This window comes from Brachyhypopomus gauderio, chromosome 20 (assembly GCF_052324685.1).
Source record: "Brachyhypopomus gauderio isolate BG-103 chromosome 20, BGAUD_0.2, whole genome shotgun sequence".
NCBI lineage: Eukaryota > Metazoa > Chordata > Actinopteri > Gymnotiformes > Hypopomidae > Brachyhypopomus > Brachyhypopomus gauderio.
Window position 1 is genome coordinate 14,576,591 of NC_135230.1, and position 13,702 is coordinate 14,590,292.

At 39.8% G+C, this 13,702-nt stretch overlaps 1 protein-coding gene across 5 annotated transcripts; it reads left to right on the forward strand.

Annotated features, from left to right (window-relative positions):
* Nucleotides 1-6,721: 6,721 nt before the first annotated feature.
* Nucleotides 6,722-12,884, forward strand: LOC143484534 (uncharacterized). Of its 5 annotated transcripts, none has more exons than XM_076983316.1 (13): nucleotides 6,796-6,839; nucleotides 7,199-7,263; nucleotides 7,679-7,746; nucleotides 7,932-8,018; nucleotides 8,132-8,230; nucleotides 8,321-8,368; nucleotides 8,455-8,535; nucleotides 8,643-9,074; nucleotides 9,576-9,687; nucleotides 9,768-10,102; nucleotides 10,207-10,496; nucleotides 10,601-10,890; nucleotides 10,995-12,884. In XM_076983316.1, the coding sequence occupies exons 1-8, from the start codon at nucleotides 6,811-6,813 to the stop codon at nucleotides 8,811-8,813; spliced, it is 648 nt and encodes a 215-aa protein (XP_076839431.1). In that variant the 5' UTR covers nucleotides 6,796-6,810; the 3' UTR covers nucleotides 8,814-9,074; nucleotides 9,576-9,687; nucleotides 9,768-10,102; nucleotides 10,207-10,496; nucleotides 10,601-10,890; nucleotides 10,995-12,884. The 5 variants fall into 5 exon arrangements, with proteins under 5 accessions (XP_076839434.1, XP_076839431.1, XP_076839430.1 ...); XM_076983315.1 differs by having other exon boundaries at nucleotides 9,813-10,102; XM_076983317.1 differs by having other exon boundaries at nucleotides 9,813-10,102; nucleotides 10,207-10,492.
* Nucleotides 12,885-13,702: the final 818 nt, after the last annotated feature.

Consider the following 13,702-nt stretch of genomic DNA (forward strand, 5'->3'; position numbering starts at 1 on the left):
GTGGTATATGTCAGTCAAGGAATGTTTGTGGTTCACACGGTTTGCAGATGTAAAAGAAAATCCCCAAAATGACTCAACATTCTCACTAGTTGGGCAATTTATACTATTATTAGTCTTGGCTTGATCACAGAAGACTTATTAACTTTGATATATCTGTGGTATTGTTTGTAACTACATCTAAATAAAAATGATTTTACATTTAGACAGAGGTAGCGTGACTAGTGCAAACTTACCATGTTCACAAAGCTAAGAATTAGTGTACAGAAAGCAATGGGGCTGGCAGTCGCCTGCTCTGGTAAAATAATTATTGGTACAGGAGCTGCTGACTCTTCCCCCCCACCCCACGTACACCCCTGGGGTCTAACTGTGCAGGTGTCATGTTTTTGCCACCCACACAGTTTTATTAGCTATTAGAAAATGCCTTTAGACAGCTTTCTTTGGATTTCTTTGGCTCTAATAACAATAGCACCACCTAAAGGTCAAATGGATGGATTGACTAAGATGGGCTGATTTGATCTAGCTCATAGGCCAGACCTGGGCATTGTGTGGCCCTCTGACTATCTCTGACCAGCCCACGTGAGACAGTTGATCATTTAGAGGTCAATAGTAAATGTGTGACTTTGCAAAACAAAACTGCAAAAAAAGCAGACATTTATTTTTTTTGTCTTGCCTCTGAACGAGAACTGTGATGATACAGCCTAGTTACTGATCTATGTGGAGCTGTGGTGATACAGCCCAGTTACTGATATTCTGTATATACATGGATAATAATAATACATTTTATTTATATAGCGCTTTCCACAATGCTCAAAGACGATTACTGATCTATATATGTGGAGCTGTGACAGTACAGCCCAGTTACTGTTCTATATACGTGGAGCTGTGATGATTCAGCCCAGTTACTGATCTTTATATGTGGAGCTGTGATGATACAGCCCAGTTACTGATCTTTATGTGGGGTAAAGATAAACTCTGAGATGACGGAGGGTGTGCAGCTATGCGGTCGATGTGATACTAGGTTTTTTTTCCCCAGAAAAAAATTCACAAGTTCATTAATTAATGATATAATTCTGTGCTCCACATTTTCATTGTATCATTGCAATTTTATTTTATTAAGCTATAGAACGTATAGTGCATACAGTATATTTGTGCAGAACCAAAATAAGTATATTAAAACAATTGCAGTTTCTCTTGTGGCCACTGGGGAAAATTAATTGCCTAGCCCTGTCGTAGGCAGTATGTATGAATTGTATAACCCAGTGGCGAACCATCTGGGTCTTCAAGGCCTTCTCTAAATGTCCACTGATCTTGAAAAAGATATCTATTATATGTAATATATTTTAATAATGTTTCCCAAATTATTTGTATTTTTCCTCTAAATCGGCTTTAAATCCACTTTTCGTGCTTGTACTGGGAAAAAACTCAGTGCTAAAATAAAAAATCAACCAATCAGAATATTTCACATTGTTGTTTCTAGGTAAAACCAGAGACAGAAAAAGGACCCCGTACATAACAATTCAATATAATGTACTTTGGCTTTGTGACTCCTCCCTCGGGCGTGTCTGTGTGTATGTTTATGTTTGCCCGCAGGGCCGGAGTGGGCCCCTTTTTCAGCCCGGGAGTTTCATGCCCAAATCTGGAGTTCTGTCGATTTGTCCTACCGTGTCGAAATGTCCTAACGTAGCGCATATTGATAGACGTGTCTGTCAAATATTTCCTACCGTGTCCGAGGGCATAGCGTATTTGTAGATGTATCTCTGTAGAGTTTGTTTACCTTATGGAAACGTCATAATGTAGCACAAATCAGCGTTTAAAAGGTAGGATCATCTTTAAATTAAAAGTTTTATTTTGCGTATTCATGTATTGTTATTAATATCAATACAAACAATTGGATTGTTTACAATTGTTTACAAGTTACTTTGTATGAACATGTTTTTAGCCTGTGTGAGAATGAGGAGGCAGGAAAAATCGATGGGTGTAGTAGCCAGCCACCAAAATCATGACGTAATAGTGACTTGCGCATGCGCAGTAAGCCTAGGTAGGAGCGCTCGAGAGGTAGGAAAATTCGACAGAACACCGGCCCAAAATTATTTTTCCCTCCCAATCGGCCCAAACTAGAGATTGACATGAGCCGGCCCATCGGGAATCCTCCCGAATCTCTTGATTAGCCACTTCGGCTCTGTTTGCCCGTGTCCATGTGCGTCTGTTTACATGCGTGTGCATCGGTGCGTGTTGTCATTCGTGTTGCTCTTGTGTCTTGTTTATGTTTGTATATTTAAGTGTGCATGTCATTCTTCTCTGTCAGTTGTTTTTGATCCAAGATCCGTCTTGTGTGTTTAGGTGTTATTTTTTCTTTTTTTTTCTTGCATAGCGCTAATGCAATATTGCTAAAATAAATAAACATTTAATCTTTCAACAATCCAGTCGTCTGCCTCATCCCACGCTATTACAGGCTGAAACTGGTTAGCAAGCTCGGGGGCTTCTGACCTCATTATGGTTCCATCTTTCTTTTAGACATTCATTTGTCTCTCATCAACAGGTTGGAAATTTTTTCCAGGTGTCCCTAACTGACATCATGAGTTCGGGACACCATAACTGTTCCAGATGCATTTATCTTCACTGCCAACAGCACCAGCAGATTTTAAGTAATCAGATTCTACTTTGGTGCATGCAGCCATTGACACGGATGCATTACCACCGTGGCTCTAAGGCATAAGATGGCTTATCTCTGTCAGAGAGCTCCACGGTGCCACCTTGATATATAAATCAGGCCATGCCAGACCATGTCCTCCACAGGGGAAGTGCAATTTGATGCTCCATAGTTCTGACTTTACTTTGAGGTACTAAAAGCAGGAAAATTTCTTTCTCATCACTGCAGCTTATTCGTCAGTGCAGAGTTCCTCTTCCATGGAGAACTGCGTGGAGGAGGAACTTGCGCATTATTGATGAACTAATTGCAGACAGTTGACAGTTGCATACCATTGTAACAAAGTGTAATGGGCGGAGAATGTGCAGATTAATGCAAGTGAAAAATGCAAGTCTCATAAAACCTGCTTGAACAAAAAACCCACGACATTAAACGTCAGCCAGCAAAGTGCTGGCTATTAGTGATGTCGAACTCGAAACGTGGAATCGAACTGAATTCTGAAAAAGCGGAGGACAAATTTCGATTGCGGTGAAAAAATCACAATTGACAAAATATGGCACATTTACATTTTACATTGTATCCTGAAGGCGGTGCCATGTATCAGGATGACAATGCTCCAATACACACAGCAAGACTGGTGAAGGATTGGTTTGATGAACATGAAAGTGAAGTTGAACATCTCCCATGACCTGCACAGTCACCAGATCTAAATATTATTGAGCCACTTTAGGGTGTTTTGGAGGAGCGAGTCAGGAAACATTTTCTTCCACCAGAATCACATAATGAACTGGCCACTATCCTGCAAGAAAACTGGCTTAAAATCCCTCTGATCACTGTGCAGGACTCATATATGTCATTCCCAAGATGAACTGACACTGTATTGGCCACAAAAGGAGGCCCTACACCATACTAATCAATTATTGTGGTCTAAAACCAGATGTTTCAGTATCATTGTCCAACCCCTGTATGTGTATGTATGTGTGGGTAAGCTCTTACTTCTTACTTCATAGTCATTAGTCATTGTGATCATCACCTCAAATCTCTGGGGAATGTATCGTTTGAAGGAGACACGAGGAGTTAATGGTTCAGTGATGATGGTGACAGGATCTTCCCTAGTACACAACACAGGAATATAATAACTTTAACGCCACTGGATACGTTATGGCTTTGACAGGCAAGCATAAGCACCATCTTCACAAACACAATAAGAGTCTCCTCCTCCTTTTCCTGCCTTGGCTCTTCCATCATGTACTGTGGCACCAGCTCCAAAATATCTCTCGTATAAGTCTAAGTGTTAATGCTTCCCTGTATGGTAATGATCTTTCACTGATTGTTATACTCACATATTGTTGAGAGTCTAGCACTCTGTCTCCAGCCTTATGGAGTCGTTTTGCATCCTGTGTCAGCGATTCCTTTGTTGCTTGTATCAGCTGTAGGTGTTGTTTATAATAAAAGCTATGAAAAGTGAACATTAGCCATTAGGTGTCTACACTAGCTAGTTATTATTTTCTGATCAACCACTTCCAGTGAGCAAAAAAATTTCTAAGTTCCATGATGGATTATGATCACTGCTACTACAAAGAACAATGACATATGTAACCATAAAGAAATGTGTACAAATGTAAATGAGAGAAAACGCTCGATTGGACGTGTGGAATATATTTTCATTTCTTCTTGTGATGTGATTCATCTGTGTGTTAGGTACTAAAATAAATACTGTGTGTGTTCTTCATTTTAGCTTGGGGCAAGGTGAGCAGAGGCCGCAGGTTGTCTGGTAAGCTTCTCCTGCCCAGGAGAGTGGGCCAAATCAGACATAACCCTGCTGCCTGGACCAAAACATAGTTGATATTGTACCAGGAAGTGACTTGGCTTTTGTTGACATTTTTTGTTTGATGTGGTGAGTTTCACTTCACCATTAAATGAGGATGATACAGAGCAATAAATCACGTTGTAAGTCTAATCTGTTGTGTAAGATTTCAAAGAAGTCTGAAAGTTTTTAGACAAAGATGGATGCCCCTCAAGACTTGGTGCTCCACCATATGTAGACTTGGTCAAGAAAGAGGAAGAGCGAGGCAAAGAGAGAGTAGAGGAAAAAAGAGAGACTCCCACTGTCTGACTAACCAAACATAAGCGCAGACGTCTCTCTGTGTTCACATCCTAAAGAATATCAGCAGTTACTTAGCATTTTGTGCCTGCTAAGTATCACACAGACATATTCCTAAAACGAGCTATTTTCACTGCCAAAATATAGTTGATGTAAAAGGAAGTGACATGGCTTTTGTTGACATTTTTGTATGATGTATGTACTTTCACTTCACCACAGTTAGGCCCGCCCCCACCTGTCACTCACGTCTTTGTTTCGTTTATGTAGTTATTTTGTGGGAATTTCGGTGTGCTATATTATGAATAATCATTTTATGTACTGTAGCTATGTATGCGACACACAAATTGGTCTTGCAATATACTGTATTGCATATTTAGTATCAGTGGTCCAAACTATGTGATGTTGCACTGGTAGCTGTCATCAATTCTTATGCCCAATCCTTTCTAAATCTACACTCCCTCCCTAACCTGACTTTTGTTTTGAAGTCCCTCTGAACACCAGTGATGTGTGAGAATCTCCTCAGGCACAGGACAAGTTTCAGGATTCTGTTCCACACATCACTTTATCAGATGGTGTGACTGGTTGAGAAATCAAAGTTACTGTCTAAAACTTCTGTTTATAAATCCTCTGATCTGGGGGGCCTCCAATTTACTGAAAAATGTGTTGAAATTATGAGACGGTTTTTGTCTTAAACATTGTATGTGCCCCTACCCCATTACTTAATCGGGGTAAATAAATTAATAGTTTTTTGCCTAATATAAAGCCCCCATGATCCACCCCGATTCCCTGAAATGGCACGGTCTTTCTCTGTTCGCTGTATCACCTACCTAACACCAAGATTGCCAGATGTGACGATTTCCAGTCCAATAAATGCTCAATTAATGCGTCCAATAAATGCATAGAGGTGCTAAATCCAACACAATTTTACCTAATTTTTAAAATATGTGTGGCAATTCTATACAAAAAACTCGCCCAGTGCCATATTTTTACCCTAAACAAACTAATTGGATGGAAAAACGTCCCCAATCTGGTAACCCTGGTCCTAAGTGTAGCAATGCGAGCTCACTTTCGAATTAAATGCCTAAATGACAATGAAGTAAATGACAGTGAAGCGACAGCACGACTCCGGAGCTGAAAAGCGGAGGAAAAAAAAACAAAAAGATGATGCCCGTGCAACACTTGCTGTTAAGTACGTGTTAAAGTTTTTAATTGTTTGATTACTTAATGTTCAGATTCCCCATTAGGGCAAGGAGAGGGTGACACCTCCTGGTAAACGATTTTGTTGTGGTTGTTAATGGTTTCACAATGCCATCACTATTTTGCTTGACGTGTAATATTTTAATAGTGACTATTTTAATATTTAGGTATTTTCCTATGTGTCCATAATTTAATATAATATAATTGTTTCATGTAGCTTTTCATGTAGTCCTATCATTATGGAATACACTGGATACTAGATAAAATAATATTGTGTTTTACAGTTAAACAGAAAACCTTAACTGATGCACATTTTATGCACTTGTTATCATATTATGAGCAATAGTACAACATGGTAATTTGTTTGGGAAAAATGTAAAAAGGTTAATGTTGTTGTATTTTTGTTTAGCATTACTAATGCTATTTTCCAATTTAAAACATTTTCACAGGATCAATGCTTAAGAGGTTGCAGATCTCAACAGAAACAGGGTCAACAGAAAAAGCGGGTAATGCGATAGAACTGACTAAAACACGCCCCTAGCGGACATTATAGGAACCGCATATTTTAAATAAAATGGAGTTTATTCTTCTTTAATAATCCAGGTTTATTCCGCGGGCTGGACTAAACCCCCCGTATGTTAGACACCCCTGCTTTAAATAATGATCCTATAAAAAGAGTAATTATATAAATAAATATAATAACAATAAAAACATTTGAGCAAATTAGCCTTAAATAAAAATACAATGTATTATGGGTAATTTTCGTTTTTACTCTGCAACAAGTCATTCTTTTGCTAGCATTTGCCTTTCGCCCCGTTACGTTGCTAAGTGCGTTTCTGCACATCGTAGTCACGCTAAAAACATGTTTGGACATAAACGTAGATCACCAAGGTGAAAGAGGTTCCATGAACACAAGCTGTAAAATCCCTCAGTCGTTTACCGACCCCCCTATGAGACAAGACGCTGTTGCATTTGCTCTGGCAAAAATCAACAAATATCTTCTACAAAATAATATCTTGAAAAATTAATCTCCATTTAATATATTCAGCATATTAATATATCGAATTAATATATTTAACGAACTTAATTAATATTATTATTAATAATAACGAGTTAATATCTGGAATTAATATCTTTAATCTGTTTTAAATGATGTTTCGCCTGCCTTTACTCGGCATTGGTTTGCGACCAGTGGTCCTTTGTGCCACTGGAGTTTCGGCCGCTGCTGTTTCATCTTTTCTAGTTTACAGGTGGTGGGTCCGAGATCGCCAGCGGACGCAGGTCGAAGCTGGAACTCATGCCGACCCCTGCCACGGTAAATTAGGGAGCTACTAAAGTTTACTATCTTATCCATCCATTTGGATTCTACGCTACAGTCGTTGTAACTTCACCTTCAGCAAATCAAATCAAAACAAACCAAATATATTTGTATAGCGCTTTTCAAATTGATTTGATTTGATTTTATTTTATTTGATTTGATTTGCTGAAGGTGTCACGGATATAAAAAGACGTTTCTTTTCCAACGGACCCAATCTATTTCATTACCATATATAAGCTAAAGTTGTTCAAAAGCGTTGTTTCCTATGACAACGGATTTCTTGATTAACAAAACTTAGCATGTTAGCTAGCGCTAACTAAAATAGCTACCCTTAAACGGCTAATCTTTAACTAGGTTGTATCAAGCCACATTCAAAAAAACCATTTGAGTGTTGTTTTAACATCTTCCTTAGGACATGATGGGGAGACTCTTCCAATGGACGAGGACATCTTTGAAATGCCCCATTCCCCCATCCGAGAGGTAGCTGGCTATTTACTTTGTGGATATTCTCTTAGCCAGATTCATTTTGTTTATGGAAATTTGTGTGCAGAACTACTAGCATCCATTGTTTATTTTTGCGAGGCTCTGGTCACAATTATTGTAAAATGCTGGTTTTGCACATATATTTGTCTCGCAAAATAACAAGTTTTTGGTTCTCTCCACAGTCGAGGCATCATGCTCAGCAAGCTTTGCACAGAGCACACAGGGTGTATGCCTTCACCTTCTCACAGACGTTTTCGTCAGCTACAAAGGTTCCCTTGAGTTTTTAATGTGTATCACTGGCTTTTTGGCAGATATAAGTATAAGTAGTTTATAAGAGCTTCGTCCATTTCAATGGTAAAGTTTTTTTTCTGCATGCTTGCAGGTGGTGGAGGTGACGCTCCAGCACAAATCTGCCTACAGGGGGCTGGAGAGTGAGCACTGCTGGGTGCTCAACAATGTATTTTACAACATAGATGCAGAGGTGAGTCATGGGAACAGGTTCTCAGTTTCAGTGAGAATGGACTTGCCACAGTAGATGTCCTTCAACCTAACATTTTCTATGCATTTGTAGCTCACCCTCCACTACTGTGGCAACGCTAAAGCCGTGGCCTGGATCAAGGTAAGTAAGAGTCTTGGCTAAATGCATTTTAAACTAGCTTGTCTCGTTCTTAATCACACTCATCAGCATGTCCTCTGTTAATTCAGCGCAACGAAACCAGCATCACAGAAGCAACAATATACCTGTGCACCCAGTCCACAACGTCATCAGTGCAGAATATTTTTTTGGTTAGTGCATCCTCATACCTAATTACATTTAGACTTATTTATGGGGTATTTAGAAAATGATTTCTAAAGGCATCTTTACTTATGTTTACTCTATTTGTGTTTTTCAGCAAAAAGAAGTTTCTGTGACGTATAAGGGTGTCTCCATCGATTCAGATGGCCTTTTCAGGTTACATGAGTCTAATCACACCCAGACCCTGGAGACACCGGACCCTGCTGTTTTCTCCACCAGTCCAGACCCACCAAGAGGACCCCCTCCACGCCCACCTCCAGGCTTTTAATCACCTACACAGCATTTTAATAGATCCTTATACAAAGTTCTGATCTCACTATGTATCATGTGTTTTACTTTTCCACATAAAAACTAATGTTTGTATGCATTTGTGTGTTTTTCAGATGAAGTCGGTTTTCGCCATAACAACATGAGGACTAGATGTTGGACTGTTGGGACTCACATGGACTGATCACACACCTGGGGCATTGTGCATCTGGCCCTTCTTCTCTTTGCCCCTAACACTCTGTTTAATGTTTCATCTTTTGAGGTTTGTGTAACCCTAACACATCTCCCACCTTTTTCAGTAAAACATTGAACTATGTTTGGTCTTTGTGGAGATGCCTTGGGGGTTGGATGCAGCTTCACAACAATGTATACACTGAAGAGGCCAGGGTTTCCCCCGAAAAGATCAGGCTTGACTCCAACAATAGACTTCACCCATGATTTGATTTTTGAATTTGTGCAGCACACACGTGAACATAGTCCTTTACACCGGATAAAACATTGGTAAAACTGTGCAGTAAAAGCTTAGTGGCATGTCTGGCCACACTCGCTACCCCCGGGAAGTTCTGCCTTGAAAGATCCTATGCTCGGCATTTAAATGAGTAGCCCCGCCCCCAACCTTGTTAGACTCTACCACCTACATTGGAGCAGGACTACATACGTCGCCGTTGAAACACGTACAACATACACAAACATGACTGTATGCTATTGTTTGCTGTACATCACATTCAGCATGATTACAACTTTTCCTGTCCTCCTCCTACAGGTTCAGTAGGACCTGCCTCCCCCCCCTTCTGCCGATGACCGTGGGCTCTACCGGCCAGCACCAGGGAAGCCCTGGAAGACGGCTCTCCTCCCCTGAGGACGAAGGACCTCTAGTGAGTTATTCCTCTTGCATATATATACATACACATACACACAGTCCAGGTGATGGGTCAGGTCTCTGACCCCATCACAGCCTTTATTTTGCTTTTCTGTCTCTTTCTTACTCTCCATCATGTAGGTCTCCAGTGCTTCTTCCTGGAGTAGAGACCAGAGACAGCTGTGCAACCTGATCTTCACCCAGACTTCCAGGACAAGAGGAGTAATGCAGTTTGTGGACCAGGACATAATAATAAGCCTTAACAAGAAGCGCATCAGGATAAAGAGACTTTATGATCCACTCCAGAGAACAGAGACCAGACCAGAGGACTGATCGCCATCAAGAACTGATCTTTGGGATTTTTTAGTACCATCACAATCGCCAGTTTGCAAGGAACTTTAAGGAAAGCCGGTCAAAATCTCCATACGTAGGTTTGTGTAACCCTAACACATCTCCCACCTTTTTCAGTAAAACATTGAACTATGTTTGGTCTTTATTTTGCTTTTCTGTCTCTTTCTTACTCTCCATCATGTAGGTCTCCAGTGCTTCTTCCTGGAGTAGAGACCAGAGACAGCTGTGCAACCTGATCTTCACCCAGACTTCCAGGACAAGAGGAGTAATGCAGTTTGTGGACCAGGACATAATAATAAGCCTTAACAAGAAGCGCATCAGGATAAAGAGACTTTATGATCCACTCCAGAGAACAGAGACCAGACCAGAGGACTGATCGCCATCAAGAACTGATCTTTGGGATTTTTTAGTACCATCACAATCGCCAGTTTGCAAGGAACTTTAAGGAAAGCCGGTCAAAATCTCCATACGTAGGTTTGTGTAACCCTAACACATCTCCCACCTTTTTCAGTAAAACATTGAACTATGTTTGGTCTTTATTTTGCTTTTCTGTCTCTTTCTTACTCTCCATCATGTAGGTCTCCAGTGCTTCTTCCTGGAGTAGAGACCACAGACAGCTGTGCAACCTGATCTTCACCCAGACTTCCAAGACGAGAGGAATAATGCAGTTTGTGGACCAGGACAAAATAATAAGCCTTAACAAGAAGCGCATCAGGATAAAGAGACTTTATGATCCACTCCAGAGAACAGAGACCAGATCAGAGGACTAATCGCCATCAAGAACTGATCTTTGGGATTTTTCAGTACCATCACAATCGTCGGTGTGCAAGGAACTTTAAGGAAAGCCGGTCAAAATCACCATACGTAGGTTTGTGTAACCCTAACACATCTCCCACCTTTTTCAGTAAAACATTGAACTATGTTTGGTCTTTATTTTGCTTTTCTGTCTCTTTCTTACTCTCCATCATGTAGGTCTCCAGTGCTTCTTCCTGGAGTAGAGACCAGAGATAGCTGTGCAACCTGATCTTCACCCAGACTTCCAAGACAAGAGGAATAATGCAGTTTGTGGACCAGGACAAAATAATAAGCCAACAAGAAGCGCATCAGGATAAAGAGACTTTATGATCCACTCCAGAGAACAGAGACCAGACCAGAGGACTAATCGCCATCAAGAACTGATCTTTGGGATTTTTCAGTACCATCACAATCGTCGGTGTGCAAGGAACCTTAAGGAAAGCCGGTCAAAATCACCATCCGTGGACTATTCAGCATAACCTTCGGCAACCATCAGCATTTCAGACTCGACCGTTATTGGACTTTTGGTTATTAACAGCAGATCATCACTGCTCCGGTTATCCTCATGTTTTGTAAATTGTCAGTAAAATATGTCCTGTTGTTTCATACATGTTTATCAGCAACATCATTTTGTTTTTTTATTCCAAGGGAGTCGTATTGTCTTCTGGTTTACCTTCAGTGTTACTCATGTATTCATTATTAGTGAGTTACAGGTTAACATGTTTTAGGTTGAATGTATCCAGTGTATAATTTGAGGGATTCACTATTTTCCTTGTAAACAATTATTCATGGGCCAACCAGTCAGTCTTGTAAGGTGCATAAGCAAAGGTTTTGTATTCTATTCTCTGAAAATAATATTCTAAACTTTTGAAAATAATCTACATTAATACATTTTGAAGGACAATTATGTCACAAATTGTGACAATATCTCATATGTGATATATGTTCTTATTACATCATTAGCAGGGGCTCATGTTTGAGGAATACATGCAATAACTCTTATTCAAGATGAGAGCGAGTTTCATCCTGTACTGGTCAGTCCTGAGTGGATTTCACCCAGAGATGGAATAAGAACACAAAACTACGATGAACAATTGTTAAGATTATTTCTTTTGGAGTCATCTTTCGGACATAGACCAAAACCATCAGGTTTCCTAATTTGAATGATAAATTTGTCCATCCCTCAGAGTTCCGTAGCCGAGCCCGGGAGAACAGATTCACAACACACGGGTGTCAGGAAAGAGTTCCATAGTTTAATGATAATACATGTAGTTAAATACAGAACGAAGAAGATGTGTCAACACAATTGGGTAAGATTAATAAAACATATGTATGATTGGTGTTCTCCTTATCAGGAGAGGAGGCACAGTAGACTGGATCTAGGGGTAGTGGAAAAGTACAGGGGGAGTGAGAGGTAGAGAGAGATACGGAGGTTCTAACTGAGGAGCAAACACACAGATAATGGATTGAACTGAATGTCAGAGTGTTCTGCCTGAGGGTCACAGACGGTAAATCACAAATCCCCCTACACATTACAAGGATACTACAACAGTGGTTTGTCTATTTGAGGTTCGTCAAATGACTGACGGATTTTATGGGTTTTGCATCGTCAAAGGTGCAAAAAATAAAAGCTTGAGCTGATAAAGTAATGGCCTAAAATAACACACATACTTGTCCATTCTATTTAAAGCTGTATTTGCATTCATTAAGTATTTTAACATCACTTATTTGTTCTCTGATATCTATATAGAATGTATTTGACTTTGGGCAAACACATTTTCGAATGTTTTGCCCACAAATTTACTACTGGCTTTCTTACTTCACAGTTTGTGGGTTGGTAGGCACTGAGGATTCCCAAATATATGTGCACAAGCACTCAAAAGGTTACTTTGTCATATACTCCCTTTAAATCAGGATTGTCAAACTCATTTTGGTCTGGGGGCCGAATACAACTTAATCGAACCTCAAGGGGGCCAGACTAGTAAACTCATTACAAAAAATTACATGGAACTAATAATAATCAATCAATCATCAGTTATTTATATAGCTCATTACACAACCAAAGTTGACCAAAGCGTTGTATACAATAGAATCAACAATAAATGAGTATGGTCTTAAAGATTTTGTCTGTGTGCAGTTGGTAATGTTACCATTTGCAAATAATTAGATGTTGAAACTCATCCTAAATAAGTATGTTTTAAGTTTGGCTTTAAATATTGGTAGATCAGTGATGGAACGTAGAACAGTAGGCAATGCATTCCACAATTTAGGACCTGCTACCGCGAAAGACCTATCACCCCACTGCTTACACCTAGACCGTGGAACCTCCAGTAGATATTGTCCACCTGAACGAAGATCTCTGCCAGGCTGATGTAACTTTAAAATGTCACATATGTAGGGAGGTGCAAGTCCATGGACTGCACAGAAAACAAACAACAGGATTTTAAACTGAATTCTAAATTTTACTGGGAGCCAGTGAAGAGAGTAAAGAACAGGAGTAATATGATCGTGCTCGCGAGTGTTGGTAAGAAACCGGGCAGCTGCATTCTGAACCAAATGCAGGCCATGGAGCGATGCTTGACTTAGTCCAATGTACAGTGCATTGCAATAATCCAGATGTGAACTAACGAAGGCATGGATTGCTTTTTCAAGGTCATTATTGTTCAGAAAAGCTTTTACTTTGGTAAGGAGGCGCAGTTGAAAGAAACTTGCCCTCACAACAGAATTTATCTGAAGCTCAAATTTCAGACTTGAGTCCAACTAATAATAAGTCAACTTTTTTTTCATTGTATTAGTGCAAAGAAGCAAATTATAATAGTCGTTATATGAAATGAATTGTCCTTTTACTACATATATTATGAACAACTTTCTACTTTTACTTTTTA

What these genes read in the sequence shown, in the direction of transcription:
- LOC143484534 (XM_076983319.1), top strand. Translation starts at nt 7,098, where the DNA reads ATGATGTTTCGCCTGCCTTTACTCGGCATTGGTTTGCGACCAGTGGTC. An exon ending in TTTACAACATAGATGCAGAG is followed by an intron (nt 8,231 to 8,320) that starts GTGAGTCATGGG and finishes ATGCATTTGTAG; the next exon opens with CTCACCCTCCACTACTGTGG. An exon ending in CAGTGCAGAATATTTTTTTG is followed by an intron (nt 8,536 to 8,642) that starts GTTAGTGCATCC and finishes TGTGTTTTTCAG; the next exon opens with CAAAAAGAAGTTTCTGTGAC.